Source organism: Neofelis nebulosa, chromosome 7, assembly GCF_028018385.1.
Source record: "Neofelis nebulosa isolate mNeoNeb1 chromosome 7, mNeoNeb1.pri, whole genome shotgun sequence".
NCBI classification, from domain to species: Eukaryota; Metazoa; Chordata; class Mammalia; order Carnivora; family Felidae; genus Neofelis; species Neofelis nebulosa.
In genome coordinates this window covers 119,434,644-119,451,268 of record NC_080788.1, presented here as the reverse complement: position 1 = coordinate 119,451,268, position 16,625 = coordinate 119,434,644, and the positions used below count along the sequence as shown (strand labels likewise).

Below are 16,625 nucleotides of genomic sequence, written 5' to 3'. Positions count from 1 at the left end.
GAAACAGTAACTACCTGACTGTCACTGCAACTAGGTTAGCTGGCTCCTAAACCACAAATCACAAGCTGTAAAAGTACCTGGAGGTTGCCTACCCGACAGTCATTTCTCTCCTTGTTTCCTGAAGGCAGAGTCCGGATTTGTTTGGGTTTCCACCTATCCTGCACATGACTCTTCCCGATGACAGTTCTAAGGCTGAGGCTGGTACTAGCCAATGTGTGTTGAGGCCAAGTCTGCTCTGAATTTGGGGGGAAGTTTTTCTCACTCTTTTGAGACTCAAGGAAGAAACAAACAGCCCCTTTCCAACCCTGGATGATGTCTTATCTGGATAAAATGCCTGGAACTGTAGTTGCCATCTTCTGACCATGAGAAGCAGTAGACTGAGGACCAAGATTGTATCTAAAGATGACGGAACCAGAAGAAGGAAAGAACCTGGGCCCTTGATGATATCAACGAACCATAAAATTCCCCAACCCCACAAATGCCTACACCTTAGGACTCAACTCTAAGTTAACACAAGAGAGAACATAACTCTTCTTTGTTTAAAGCAACAAAGATCTGATCTCGGCTGCCCAAAGCTTCCTAAATGATGGAGCTCACCAGTGGCTTCAGTGGCCAGGATAAAAAGCATACCATTATGGGAGGTGGGGTGAGGTAGGAAAGTGGGGGTGAATTTTTTTTATGGGCCAGTCCTTTTGTTACGATGATCAATCTTACTGAAAACTGTGAGCGTAACATGAAAGTCCTGAGAAACTTCCATACATTAAAAATAATTAAAATACATGTGAAGTTGATTAATACCTTTTCTCTCCTTTATTATTATTTCTAATAAAGGTAAAACATGCTCATAGCAGAGGGAGGTTTACCATGAACAAGTAAAGCTTGCATCCTTCAGGCCTCTCACTGCATGGAATTCTTCTGGGAGGGGCCAGAGCAATTCTGTATTTGTAATTTGTATTCTTTTTCTTAACCATGTCTTCACAAAACCTGAATCTTCTATGGTTTGGAGTTTACAGAATCATATAAACATAAGCTAAGCATAAGCTTTATAAATAAAAACTGCACTGCCTGCTCTGCCCCATCCCTCCTCACTCCTACTTCCAAACCTTCAGACATCCCTCTTGGGAGCCCTGTGTCTTTTTGTTCCAATGTAACTTCTAGTTCTTCTAACACAGTGGTTTTTAGCTAGGGGGTAGCACCTCCCTTCCAGGGGGTGTTTGAAGAACCAGGATGGAGGCCTTTTTGGTTACTGCAACACCTCAAAGCCACTATTAGCATTTAGTGAGTGGGGGACCAGGAATGCTAAATATCCTGCAGTGAGGGGAAGTCCCACACAATGAAGAATTGCCCACCCAAAATACCACAGCACTCCCGCTGAGGAGCTCTGAAGTTCAGCCAGGTCCTTCTAACTACAAGGCCTCTCCCCATGTCTCCTCTTCTAGAAAGTTCTTCAAATCTTCAGCTGGTTCATCACCTACTGTCACTTCCTCAGGGAAGCCTTCCTGATTTTCCAGAGTAAAGGAAATTCCTCTTCTATAAACTGTCATAGCAACTTATACATCTCCTTTGTAGGCTGATCACAAGTGTATGAATTATTTGTGGAATTAGTTGGTGAACATCTGTATCTCTCCAAATAGGTTAGAAGCTCCACAGGGACAAGGTATCTTGTTCAGGGCTGTACCCCAGTGCCCAGGAAAATACCAGGCACACAGGAGCTCAATCACTATTTGTTAGAAGAATAAAATCTTGATGTACCAAAACCACATTCATACTCACATACATAACTCATAGATAACTATCTTTTAATTTTCTTTAGTTTCACACAGGTTAACATAATAACTGGCCTTGTAACAACTGTTTCCAACATATTTCCTACTTCTCTACCAGGGCTGCTGTGGGGTTCCCAGGGGACAGTGCCCTCCTTGCAGTCACCCTAGCACCAACTCGGCAGATCTCCTGGCTCCATAAAACCCCAACTTCCCTTTTGCTGACAAACAGTAACTCGATTGAGACCCTTTTTTCTTCTCTTACCAATCTTTACTCTGCCTGTTTTTCAGCTTCCTCATAAGGTTAGCTCTTTTTGTTTTAAAAATAACTTTCCTTTCTTCTTGACTATTTATGGTGTGCTATTATTCCAGTTCTCTCCACCAACTCCTACCTTATGTTCTCCTTAACATCTTCGGTAGTACCCACAGAGGCCTTTTGATCTCCTACCCTGGATCATTACTTTTATTCTCCTCCAGAAAGTCCTGTCCACCTGGAATATTTTATCTTCTTGGTATAAACATGATTGCATCTCAAGTCAAATTATACTTAAATTACCCTGGCCATATCAGATAAGAGGCTCTCATTTTTACAGGTTTCGAGACCAAGATTATTTTTCCTTTTTTAAATCATAGCCTCAATTTGAACCTTTCCATACTGGTATTAAGGGCACTGAATGGCAGAAGTTCTTCACCTAGGGTGCCTTGGGTGTGCAGTTGGGTTTAGAGTGTCTGAACTCCTTAAATATTTATCTGTATTTACTGGATATTACCACAGCTTTCAGGAGGTGCTCAAGAGTCCATGACCAAAGACAGAGGTTAAAATCATTGCTTCTTAGCTCACTGTCAGCCAATATAACAGGACGATGACCCAGAAAAAAACAGGAAATTACCAAATAAAAGTCACCTACTTTGTGCGTTACAATTGGAGTTTTTGGATACCTTCCTTTGGGCTTCTGGGTCTCCTTCTGCCATATTCACCAACCACACCATTGTTGCTGTTGGGAAAGATAAAAGTCCAGGTAAGAACTTTAAACACAGAAAGTATGTGACTAGAGAACAGGCCATTATCTTCCTACACAAATCACCAATCTTCTTAATGTTGCCTTAAGTATCTTTAACAATCAGAAATAAATGCATATTAAAAACCATAAAAGGTTTTCTTTGATTTGGACAGATTAAAGAAAAAAATCCTAAAATTGAGCATTTACTCTAGCTTCCCAACTGCAGCTGCTATTGTAAAACAGTTCCTCATTATTTCCAGTCCCTGCAAAGTAACCAGAGAGAAAACTGTTCAGGCCAGTCAGACTCAAGCTGGACTAGCTGAATTTCCTAAAACAGTGTGAAATCACTGATGAAAATTACTTATTGGAACTAAATCAGAGAACAAACCAGGGCTCACAAAAGCATCAGATGATCACGATGATTCTAAGGATGACTGAATAAGTTTCTTTCACATTATGCCTCACTTCTGGATTTCTCATAATGCTAAACACTACATGATATACAAGTATTAAAAAGAGGTTAAAAGCAACAAACATAAAGGGGATAGTCAACTGGCTTATTCTATGTCCCTTCCATAAAAATAACATATATATCTATATAGATCTAGGTATATACACACATCTCTGTCACATTTTAGTTAAAGGACAACATGAATACTTTAAAATGGTGCTTCTCCTATATTGCAGGTGGTTAAAAAATGGTATAGCTCCTACATAGCTCCTGTTGAAAGAGAATTTGGTAACCTCTAATAAAACTGTATGTGCCCAAAAAAAATGAAATCTTGCCAGTTGCAACATGGACGAACCTAGATGTTTATGCTACTACACTAAAATAAATCAATAAACAAAACAAAACAGAAGCAAATCCATAAATACAGAGAACAAACTGGTGGTTGCCAGAGGGGAGGGTGGACGGGGGATGGGCAAAACAGGTGAAGGGTATTAAGAGGTACAAGCTTTGAGTCATAAAATAAGTCATATGGATGTAAAGTACAGCATAGGGAATAGGTCAGTAATATAAGAACTTTGTAAGGTGACAGATGGTAATTATACTTACCACTGTGAGCATTTCATAATGTGCATAAATGCTGAATCACATCTGAAACTACTATAATATTATATGTCAACTATACTTCAATTAAAAAAAAAAACTACCTGTGCATTAACCCTTTTATTCAGGAATACCACTTTTGGGAAATATCCCCAAAATACACTAACAATAATACAAAAATACTTATAAACATGTGCATATAGGGCTATAGCAGAAACCAAATCCTAGCAGCAACCTGAGTCTAATCTATGGTCACAGTAAGCAATTTTAAATAAGACACTTGGCATCTATGAATTTCTGGCTTGTTATCACTGATTTTATAATTATATCCATATATAATTATATCCATGTTCCTAATACCCTTAGACTTTTTGAATAACTTATGAAACAAATACACAAAGAAGCTGAAAATTCTTTTTTTTTTTTTTTACCTTTTTTAAATGTTTATTTATTTATTTATTTTATTTATTTAAGATTTATTTTTGAGAGAGACAGAGACAGAATGCGAGTGAGTTAGGGGCAGAGAGAGAGGGAGACACAGAATCTGAAGCAGGCTTCAGGCTCGGAGCTGTCAGCACAAGAGCCCGACGGCGGGCTCGAACTCATGAGCTGAGCCAAACTCATGACCTGAGCCAAAGTCGGACACTCAACCGACTGAGCCACCTGTTTAATAAACAGGTGTCCCTGTTTATTTATTTTTGAGAGACAGACACAGAGCATGAGCAGGGGAGGGGCAGAGAGAGAGGGAGACACAGAATCCAAAGCAGGCCCAAGGCCCGAAGGTGTCAGCACAGAGCCCGATGCAGGGCTCAAACCCACAAGCCAGGAGATCATGACCTGAGCCGAAGTCGGATGCTCAACCGACTGAGCCACCCAGGTGTCCCTAGAAGCTGAAAATTCTATAACAGCTACACTTTCTTGTTCACTGAGGCTTCAGGATTTTAAGGTCAAACAAGTTTCATTATATGATAACCCAACTAAGTGGTCAAAGTCAACATAATCCAGCTATGCCATACACTGTTAAATTCAAACCCAAAGAAGAGAAACTCTGTATAAGGCTTATGAATTTCTGTAGCCTTCTTGGCAATGAAGGTAGCAAGTATTTATTTGATTTTCTCTATGCAAGTATGAAAAAATATAACAAGAAACTCTTTTGTTTTAACATTTAATAGTACCATGGAGGGGCGCCTGGGTGACTCAATTAAGCATCCAACTTCGACTCAGGTCATGATCTCACGGTTCGTGAGATCAAGCCCCACACTGCGCTCTATGCTAACAGCTTGGAGTTGGAGCCAGCTTTGGATCCTGTATCTCCCTCTCTCTCTGCCCCTCTCCCACTCGCAGTGTCTCTCTCTCTCTCAAAAAATAAACAAACATTAAAAAAAAAAATTAATAGTACCATGGAAATCAGGCGTCAGCAAACTTTTTCTATAAAGAGCCAAATAATAAATGTTTTGGGCTTATGGGTCACATCTAGTCTCTGTCACATATTCTTCTCTTTTCTTTTTTATTAAAACTGTAAAAACCACTCTTGGCATACAGGCTGTACAAAAACAGGTTGTGGGCCAGATTTGGCTACAGGCAGTAATTTGCTAACCACTGATGTAACTTATCATGAACAGAATATGTAGTTGTTGAATGAATTAATATTACTAAAATAATATCTAAAAACCCACTTCTGAATCTTTTAACACCAAACATCTCAGATTAGAAAAATATGCAATTTTAAAAATTAACATAATCTAAACTCCCCCAAACTGACATGAAATCAAAGAAATGCTTTGAATGAAATGATCTACCCTTAAGGAATTATTAGCCTCAGTTTTTGATAAGCTACCAGAGTAGACCACCTCTACTAGGGAAGAATGATTTAGTTCCAAAGCCAGGTGTACATTTTTCCTGTCAGAATGATGGAAACAGAAAACAAAAAAATGCTGCTCACATTTTGTGAGGATGAGATGCTTTTGCAAACCAAATATCATTAACTGGGGAAGAGTATAGAAATGCAAAAAAGGATTGCTTTTTTTTAAATTATTTTCTTAATGTTTTTTATTTTGGGGCGGGGAGGGACAGAGAGAAAGGGAGACAGAGAATCCCAAACAGCTTCCAAGCTGCCAGTGCAGCCTGAGATTGATGCAGGACTCGATCTCATAAACCGTGAGATCATGACTTGAGCCAAAATCAAGAGGCAGATGCTTAACCAACTGAGCCACCCAAGCAGCCCCAAAGGACAGCATTTTTAAAGAGCAAATAGTAGGGGCGCTTGAATGGTTCAATTGGTTAACTCAGGTCATGATCTCACGGTCTGTGGGTTTGAGCCTGCATCAGGCCCTGAGCTGACAGCTTGAAGCCTGGATCCTGCTTCGGATTCTGTGTCTCCGTCTCTCTCTGACCCTCCTTCACTCATACTCTAATATAAAACAACAAGTATTAAAAAAAAAAAAAAAAAAAAAAAAAAAAAAGAAGCCCTCTCAAACTCAGTGATTTATAAAATCCTCATGACAGATTTAGTATTTCATGAGAACAGATGCTTTCTTGGACCTGTCTGATACACACAGAAGGTAAAGGTTTATGCTTAATGTTTTTCCACATATGTTGAATTACTGTTAAAATATCTTAGAATGTCAAATGTTATGCAGACTTGAGTTTTTAAAAATGTGACATGCAAATGTTATTTTAAAACAACAAAGTAAATGCTTATTTGCTGTATAAAATCAGTATGTATGTTTAATGTTGTGGCAAACTGAAAAACCACTGCCAATTCTTCACCCCTCCTGCACCCATGCTCATGCCATGGCTACTGTGAACGGCATGTCGTTCTCCTCCTCTTCCTGACCTGGGGCTCAGCTATGTGGTTTGCTTCAACCAATGACATATGGAAGGGGTGATGGCATGCTAACATCTAGTCTAGGCCTTCAAAGGCCTTGCTGCTGCTCTGTCGTTCCTCTAGCCAGTAAGAACAGGTCTTCGAGGAGCCCACTGCTGGAAGAAAGGGAGCACGTGGAGCTGGGCTAGAACAGCCAACTCAGATCAGCTCAGTGAATCAAACCACCTGCAGATATGGGGGTGGGGGGGGGCGCGGGGCGGTGATAAGTGACTCGTATTTTTAAGGCACTGAGTTTTAAAGTTTTAAGGTTTCAGTTTTAAACCACCTTAAATGTGTCACCACATTATTGTGACAGAAGCTAACAGTAGACAGAACAGTAAAACAACGTAAAATTATGAAAACACAAATAATAATTTAAAAACTCAAAATCCCTCCCCTTTGACATCCATAATTAACTTTTTAAAAAACACAAGGGACAATTAAAACTCTACAAGTGGAGAAAGGTATAAAGAAAAATATAAAAGCTACCAAATCTCTAAATCCCACTTCTCAGAGGTAAACACTACTAGCCTTTTGTCAGTTTTTAAAAAGTATTATCAGGATTGCATGTACACAGACATCCATAGACAGTTCCTTTCCCCTACTCCTCCCACAGGACACTGCATTACTGCTTTCAATCTTGCTTTCTGTTTTTAGTATGTCATCTTTAACATTAAAAAAAAAACAAACCACAACTGACATATACAGAGCTACTGCATTTTTTTTTTTTTTTTTGAAAGAGAGAGAGTGAAAGCGAGTGAGCATGCTAACAGGAGAGGGGCTAAGAGAGAGGGAGAGAGAATCTCAAGCAGGCTCCAAGCCCCAGCACAGAGCCCAACTTGGGCTCGATCTCACAACCGTGAGATCATGATCTGAGCCGGAATCACGAGTCAGATGCTTAACTGACTGAGCCACCCAGGCGCCCCACTGCCTCATTCTTTTTAATGGCTGTACAATTACCTATTTTATGATTGTACCATAATTATTTGCAAGTGTTCCCTTTGATGGATACTTAGGTGACTTCTAACCAGCATTCATTATTAACATTTGGTGGAACATTCTGTATGCACAAATATAAAAAACATAAATGGATTTTTATTTCCAGGAATAACACATAAGAAGCTCACATCCAAATGTGATTAAGAGTAAAATGTTCAAAACGTCATCTGTTCTTTTCTGCTAAAAAACACAGGAAGCAGATGATAATAAATTTATACTGGAGAAAGAGTAACAATGATCCTTGCATTCCAGACAATGGGTTTCTTAACACTTTATCAGACTTCTCTAACTACAAGCACAGTCCCCACCTTTCCACCTCCCGCAAATGACCTCACATCGAGTTCACAAGAAGATTAAGGTCAACTAACACGTGCTCTCAACTTTACCTGTATCTTTCACTATGTCTCACTACCCTCTGCATTTCCGTCTTCCTTTTTCCTTCTTTCCAGGTCTTTCCCTGTTCTCATCTAATTCCTCTTCCTGAACTCCTAGAGCAATTTCTACCTGCTTTGTTGATAACCTTGTTCCATTAATCATTCCTTCTTGCTGGTCGTTTCAAAGGCTTTCTCCACAGGCTCCTTCCTCTCAACCTTAGAAACACAGTTACATCTTCTGTCTCCTGCCAACACCTTTCCTCAGACCTGCTCTCCTCTCAAGTCACCACTGCCCTGGCTATGAGACAGGAATCTGCAGCAGTAGGTACTGTCCCAACCTTCCTGCACCACCCATTCTCTGGCCACACCGTCAATTCCACTGCCAGGATCAGCAACAGCAAAACAGAAACGCTTCCTTCCCTTAGGAGCTATTGCCTCTGGTCCTATCACTCTACTGAAATGCTCTCTTAATTGCCACTGAAGATGTCCAAGGCACCCAAATGTATATGGTTTATTTAGTCCTCATTATCTTTGGCTTCTTTGTAGCATTTGACATTCTCTCCTTAAAATTGCTTTTCTAATAACCCAACAGAATAATAGGCAAGAAAAAAAAAAGCCTACGAGGATATGTATCATATTGATTATAGGGGTAACTGCTAGTAAGGTATTATGATTGGGGATGATAGTTACAGTGAAATTTTGCTTTATCTACAATATTTAATATTTTCCAGCATAATCAGTTGCACAATTAAAACTTTTGAAAACATGTAAAACAATACTATACCCAGTCACAAAATAAGAAATATATATAGCTAAGAAAAACATGAAAAAAAGTCCAAATAATCACTAATAGTTATTAGTTAATAACCCAAGATGCAAAATAAATAAGAGGTTATTTTTTGCCTATTTGTTTCACTCACACGTAATAATGAAAGTATAACGAAACTGGTACTTTAACACTACTAAAGGAAATATAAACGGGTATAGCCTTTTTAGGAGGCAATTTGGATCTATCAAAATTTAAAGGCATACATCTTTTGACTTAGCAATTCCATTTTTTAAAAAAAATTTTTTGACGTTTACTTTTGAGACAGAAAGAGAGAGTGCACGCACATGAGGGGGGAGGGGCAGAGAGAGAGGGTGTAAGGGTTAAATTGTAGTGTAGGGCTAACTCGTAGCTTGAAAAATAACAGCTTTGTTCTGACACTGAAGGTCAAGAGATAACAGCCTTGCTTTACTCTTGTAAATTATACTTCGTACTCTTGTAAATCAGGCTTTACCAATGAAGGAAACAAAAGCTCAAAGAAAAGAGCATCAGAGGCAAGGTCAAGGAGATCCACTGGTTGCAACTTAGCGGAAGAAAGTCTAAAATAATCACCTCATCTCGGAACTGTTTCTAACTCATCTGGGAACTGTTTCTGTGTTCTGTTCCCAGGTAATGATAAAACTATGTGATCGGCTTTAAAAACTCTGTACCCCGGCTGTTTGGGGCCGCACTCTGATCAAGAGTGTTGGTCCCGATCGGACAGCCTTGCCTCTCATTGCAATAAACTTTGTTGTGACTGTCACTGGTGCCCGTAGCATTCTGTTTCAGGAGTCGTGTGGATGCAACAAGGGAGACGCAGAATCTGAAGCAGGCTCCAGGCTCTGAGCTGTCAGCAACAGAGCCCAATGTGGGGCTGAACTCACAAACTGTGAGATCATGACCTGAGCCAAAGTCGGATGCTTACCCGACTGAGCCACCCCAGCGCCGCAGCAATTCCATTTTTAAGAACGCATCTTACAAAAATATTCACAAAAATGTATGCTCTCTGCAAGCACTGTTTGTGACAGAAAAGAAATGGAAATGATCTACAGGTCTACCAATAAGGACACCTTTTTCTGAGCATCTATGTAAGAGAATACTATGCAGTCACTTCACATACTGACAAGGAAAACAAGTCCTGATACTCATTTTTGAAGTGGAAAGTCCTGGCTATCCCAATTGTCTGATATTTTCCTCTCTTTAATTGTGGTCTCTTCATTTTCTCACTCTCTAAACACAGGAGTTGACAAAGTTCTCTCCTTGACAACCTCTCCTCATCCACTTCTGTCTGAACCACTCATCCACTCCCAAAGCTTCAACTACCACCGCCACAATGACCCTTTCAGTTCTGCACTTCTAATGTCAACCCTTCCCCAAGAACTAGCACTTTGCTTCTACACTTCTGGTGGAAATTTCTCCCTGGATGACTCAGAGGTCCCATCAACTAAATAAGATATGTGCCCAGACAAAACTAAACATTCCTCAAACAAGAGAAATGTTTCATCATCACCTTTCCTTCAGGCTTAAGACTTCTCTCATCGCTTGCTAGGAATTACCTACTAATTCTACCTCCAAAACCTCTTGTCAGTCCTCTCCCTTGACTGCCATTCCCAACACCAAAATTCAGACCTTCATCATCTCCCACCTAAATTACAGCATTATCTGCTTAGTTATGCTTCCCATTACCTCAGTTTTCATTGCCCCCAATTCATCTTGCACAATGCTGCAAGCTTATAAAGCCACAGCTCTGATCACATTTCTCTTGTGCTCAAGAACCTTTGTGATTCCCCAGTGATCACATACAGATATCTAAGCCAGACACACAAAGCTATCCTTGATCTTGCCCTAATCTGCCTTCTTGCCCTAATCTGCCTTTCCAATTTGTACTCCGTGTTCTAGTCAATCTGAACATCTGAAATCTGATAAAGATGCCCCATTCTTATGTCTCAAAGAATAAGATAAACCCCCTTGTGATAAACCCCCTTATGGAATCAACTCTTCCATCTGTGTTTGCAGAAATCCTACCATCCTTAAAAGGTTTTATCAATCCAAATGCTATCACATCCATGAAGCCTTCCTGATCCCCCAGCCAGGTTTTTCCCTCTTCGAATTCTCTTGACACTTTGTGCCACTTCTGGATCAGGTAAGAACGCTTTGGATGTTGCTTATTTATACACTCTAAACTGTAAGCAAAGGAGCTTTAAGGAAGGCAAAGTATCTTAAACATCTTTATGTCCCCCACAGTGCTCTGGCAGATTTGGTCAAAGCCCAAATGCTTATGTACCAAATGATTAGGAAGAATATGACCCCAAAATAACAACAAGAGGGGCAGATTGTGAAGGAACAGTACCATTCTTTCAATGAATTAGGGCAAGCTTCACTGGCAGTTAAGTGTACATAACAAATGCTCATTCTTGACATACGAGACTTTAAATGAGAACACTGGCTCCCCATTCTCTAAATAGTTCTTCTTCTCTAAGTTTATTTATTTTTGAGAAAGAGAGGGTGAGCTGGGGAGGGGCGGGGAGAGAAAAGAGAGAATCACAAACAGGCTCTGCACCATCAGCATGGAGCTCGATGCAGGACTCAAACTCACGAACCATGAAATCATGACCTGAGCTGAAATCAAGAATCGGATGCTTAACTGACTGTGCCACCCAGGCACCCCTATTTCTTCTAGTTCTGTATCTACTGAAAACGGTCTTGAACTAGGTTCAAGTGGAAGACAATAGTTACCAAGGAAACAGGAATGTGTAGAAGTTCCCTTAATGTTATCTATGCTTTTAAAATGAGAAAAAGTATGATGATAACGACCACAACCACTTGTGTTTGAGTTCCTATAAATTCTAAGCTGATTACTAACTTAACATTATTCCAAAATACTTACAGGAGTAAATGAGAGCTGGAAAGAGAGTTTCATTTCTTTCCTGAGCTGTTTCAACCAGCATACGAAGTGGGCCTTTTGGACACAAAACAGCCACTAAATCTAGAAAGAGAAAAAAAAATGATTTTTAATCTGGAAAAATACATCAGCGCAACTTGTAAATGGGTTCTGCTAGGGAGGAATTAACCAAGGGAAAAGGGGTAATGTCTTATTTAGAGGGGAAGATGCTGAATGAATATGAAATAAACAGCAGGTAAACTGGTGGGGGGGGAAGGTACAACCTAAACAAGATACACAAAACCACACAGAAGATCCACGTAAATTTCATTTGGGTTTTGCCTGCTAGTTGGTTAACAGTGTATCATTACTGAGTTCTAGGAACACCTCTTCCCAGTTTGAAGAAAAGAGGCAGAGATAATGACAAGTTCTTATTTCTGCTTATTGGAATTTCCGATCTCCAATAAGCAGAAACAAAGACAAGCCATTTCCAAACAAATCTTATCAGGAGCCACAGATGGAAGCTTTACACTGAGAGGAATTTAATAGAGGGGATTACTCCATTTTTCAAAATATGGCGAGTAAAAGATTCATTCCCTCTCCTTTTTAAAAACAGTGTAGGTACTATTTAGGGATACTTGAAGTAAGAGGGAAGTAAATTTAAACAAAACAAAATAATAAATCCTTGCGTGAGAAACTTTAGTATTTCTTTTGTTCTCCTGTCAAAAGCATTTCACAATATGCAAGCCTCAGAATGCATGTGGAGCTGAAAAGTGGCCTATTTCATAAAAATAGCAACTCAGAGAGGAGGAGATTTGCCTCAGCTATTTTTAATTCTATCTCTTTCCATCAACTGCAATTTTCCTTACATTTTCTGTGCCATAAAAATTCAAAACACAGAAGTACAGAAAATTTCAAATATTTAACACTATTAAAATTGGTAGCTACATTTGTCAAGGAAGACTTGACAGCTTGTGTTGACGCTGTCATCATTTAGATGCATTTAACTAAAAAAACCCCTCACACCTGCAAGTGGTCATGTCTCCTTTTATACTACTACCACTAATATACTAAAGCACACAAAGAATTCTCAGCTCTCACTGCTTCCACTTTGATTTGTTTTGAATGACAAAAGGGAAATTTGCCGTGCTCTGAAATAATGAGATTTTCAACCTGTTTGAAGGGGCTGTGTCCTGTCACTATCTCGGTTTTATGACATGCTGCCCCTTACAGAATCGCTAAATGATAAACTCCCTTATTTTTAGAACAATTAAAGTGACTTAATTTTAAGAATTTTTAGAACCTGTGTGACAAATTAAAAAATCTTCAGACCTTATAAAAAGGGAGTTGAGAATCACTACTCTAAACGATGGATACGAGCTCTTAAAGGAACTCAAAGCTCTGTAGAAATAATTTGTATCATGTATGGTAGAAAGAGGGGTAAATGGGAGAAATAATGTAACACAGTAGAAAGCATACTGGACTTGGGATTCAGATTCTAGATCAAACACTGTAAGCCTGGGCAAATACTTTACTTCTCTAAACTTCAGGTTTGTTAGCAGTAAACAGGAATTATTGCCTTGATTATGGGATTTTGTATTTTGAAAAATAACAGCTAACATTTACTGATACTGTTCTAAATGTATTATATGTATTTTTTCATTTACTCTTCACAATAACTAAGATTTAGGGGTTGAGCATTGTGAGTAATAACAGACGGCCAATAACTGATAGGAGAGGAGCCTGGTTCTGAACCGAAGGCAGCTGCCTCCATAAGTGGCACTCTTTGTTTTTGGACATAAAAAATAGCACCAGACTCAGTATTACAATTCACCTGTAATGTCTACTGATAGAAAATGCCACGTTCCATTTAATTAAATTTTAACTTGCTTGTGTATGTCACAATGGTGCTCTGTGAGGCCTGTAGCCTGGGGCTGGTAGGGATGGTGAAAGTCCCACTGAAACCCTTGTTCAAGAGCCCAGCATTGTGTACTTTTACAGGTGAGACAGTCACTATTAACAATGTCTGGAACTCCACAGTGGATCAAGTGAGGCCTAGACTGTGGCTTTAATTTGTACAGAGACATGTGTAACCTTGATATATATTCTGGTTATCTGTGAGGCCAGAGATTCTCACAGTTATTTTCCTTAAAGAGGAAAACCTTGGATAAGTAATTGCTGTTGCTACCATTGGTGGAACCAGATGACTACACCATTGGCAATGGCCCAGGCGTCTGTAAAAATGCAGAGATGAAGTCACTTGTTGGCTAGGGTAAGATGATTGGCTAAAGTTCAGCTAATTTTGCTGACCTCTGGATCCCACTCTCTGATCAAGGATGTCTGGGTTAGGGAACGAAAAGAAGGAGCTCTTTAGTAAGTTTCATCACGTGTAACTTTGATGCTGTCCATAAGGTGTACAAACTCCCACTGCCATCCACTCGTTTGTTTCCAAAGGGCTTCCCAGGTAGCCACAGGTCTGAGAGAGGGGTGACCTTTTCTAGCACCCTGTCAACCAGCAGGCGACTAAGGATAGAAGGGGCCACCTCTCTTGTAGGTGCAATGCTCCAGAAGGCCCAGACTTGGCTCTATCCTGTAGGTAACATTTCTGTCTTAGCAGGGAGGCCCTGGTAGTTGTCTTGAACTTGCAAAATGCTGCCTCCATGACACACAGAAAGATATGGAGCTCCACAGGTTCAGGGCCTGTGGAAAACTTTTGTTTCCAGGAGAGCTCAATATGTACTCTCCAACTTCCACTCTAATGGTATATAGCAGGGGACTGAGGAGGGCAGTTTCTCACACCAGAATCCACGGGCAACTTCTGATCATAAGTGGTCCAGAGATTTCAGGTGTGAAAGGAGGTTGCCAGAGCTTCTACAGTGAATGATTCTCTGGAGGTAAGGAGAGGGGACATTAAGGGAAGTGACTGTTCTATTACAATTTGGAGATTCTTAGAGCCCTTTATTGTAGGAGGCCCCAATTCAAGATGGGCCAATTTGTGGGGCGCCTGGATGGCGCAGTCGGTTAAGCGTCCGACTTCAGCCAGGTCACGATCTCGCGGTCCGTGAGTTCGAGCCCCGCGTCAGGCTCTGGGCTGATGGCTCGGAGCCTGGAGCCTGTTTCCGATTCTGTGTCTCCCTCTCTCTGCCCCTCCCCCGTTCATGCTCTGTCTCTCTCTGTCCCAAAAATAAATAAAAAACGTTGAAAAAAAAAATTTTTTTTAAAAAAGATGGGCCAATTTGTTATTAACAGTATAAACAGGCTTAAGTAAAATTTGTAAATGAGGGATAGGTTGCCTCCAGATCCCAAAAATGCCTAAAAAAATACGGGGCTTATTTTAACATTGTGGATATAGGGAGGCTCTGTTGCTATTTCTTGACGGTGTCAGAGATGTAGAAGGCCTCAGTGTGGAGTTATTTCCAGAGACTGTATTGTAAACCCTGGGTAAGTGAACGGGGTAATTGCTGAAACATCAGCAATGTTCTGGTCTCAAGGCTGTCGAACGTGATAGCACAATGAGAACAGAGCCCCCTGATCTCCCAGGAGCCAGTTAGGGAACCAGACCCCTCTAATTGCCTAGCAGTCTTCGAAACTGCACATCTTCCCTACATGCTTTCCCGTAAACACCAGATGTGTGTTTGGTCTACGTCTGGAGGCTCCTTGGGTTTTCCTCCCATGTTTTCACATTCTTTGATGTTTATACCTGGCGAACATGAAATAAAGACTATGTGCAGTTTGGTGCTGCTGCTGTTTCACCGGTAGAGGCAGCCCTGCACATCCACTCAGTCTAAGTGTCTGAGAACTTTCTCTTCAGTGCGCGGCTACACCTCAGCCCACCAAATAATTTTCAGGAATTCAACTGGGGTGGCAAAGCCTTGTACTATGTATAGGCAATGCCCACCCCATTTTTTTTTAGCTCCTTTGTGAATATTTGTATATCTCCAATGAGTATGTCAAATGAATCTCTTCAGAGGATAATATCATCAGTGTGATGTTGTATCTGTGCTCCTGGAGAAAGCTGGATGTGGTTAAGATCTAGACAACAAAAATAATACGCAACGGTTGCACTGCTGAAGAATTCCATGAGCAGCTAGGTAAAGATCTAGCATGTGTCCCTTTGAAGGTGAAAGCAAACTGCAGCTGTTGAAAAGGCACTGAAGAACATATTAGTAAAATCTCTGCAAAGTATTTACCAGCTGCTAATTAGATGGGGGCCAGAACTGGCCAGAACACAGCTATGCAATAATAGATGAGTACTCTGCAAACCATCAAGTACTGTACAACCTAAGATCATCATGAAAAGCACAGACAATATATGACTTCTATAGTTCTAGGACTGACTGCTCAAATATGAGAACAGAACCAAATTAATTCTATTTCCACAGACTTTTTCTTTATTAATCAAGTGGGGATGGTTAGGATTCCTACTACAGGTCACCTAACATTTTAATAAGCATCTGAATAGCAATAAAAGAGCACTGTCTAATTATAATCAGAGACCACATGCTGACCTCTGAAAATGGATCTCTTTTTGGCTTTCGTGCAGGGCGACAGCCACGAAGTACATACCTATACAGCTGCTTTTGTTATTCGTGGCAAGGGCACATTCTGACTGTTCAGCACCCATGTCACACTGGTTGTTCATGAATTTGAATCTCACACTGCCCACATATGTTTTATTTTTAAAAGAATAATTCTACCCAGGTTACCTTATAAGAAGTAGGTAACCTAATTTTGATTTTAAAAACCAACTGAGCATTTTATGTGTATAAAGTACTCTGCTAGTGCTTTTCAACATATGTTCTGAACTCTTACAACTCTGGGAAGCATCGTTCCCATTTTCCAAATGAGGAAATGGAAGCTCAAAGAGTTTGAGGCACTTTCCTAA

At 40.2% G+C, this 16,625-nt stretch overlaps 1 protein-coding gene across 3 annotated transcripts in view; it reads right to left on the bottom strand.

Annotated features, from left to right (window-relative positions):
- PSEN1 (presenilin 1) overlaps positions 1-16,625 on the bottom strand; it is a 73,228-nt gene that overhangs the window by 10,245 nt on the left and 46,358 nt on the right. For all 3 annotated transcript variants that reach the window (XM_058739580.1, XM_058739582.1, XM_058739581.1), the window contains 2 exons: positions 11,747-11,845; positions 2,672-2,758 (listed from right to left, as the gene is read on the bottom strand). In XM_058739580.1, coding sequence (XP_058595563.1) covers positions 2,672-2,758; positions 11,747-11,845 — 186 coding nt within the window. The remainder of the gene's footprint in view (positions 1-2,671; positions 2,759-11,746; positions 11,846-16,625) is intronic.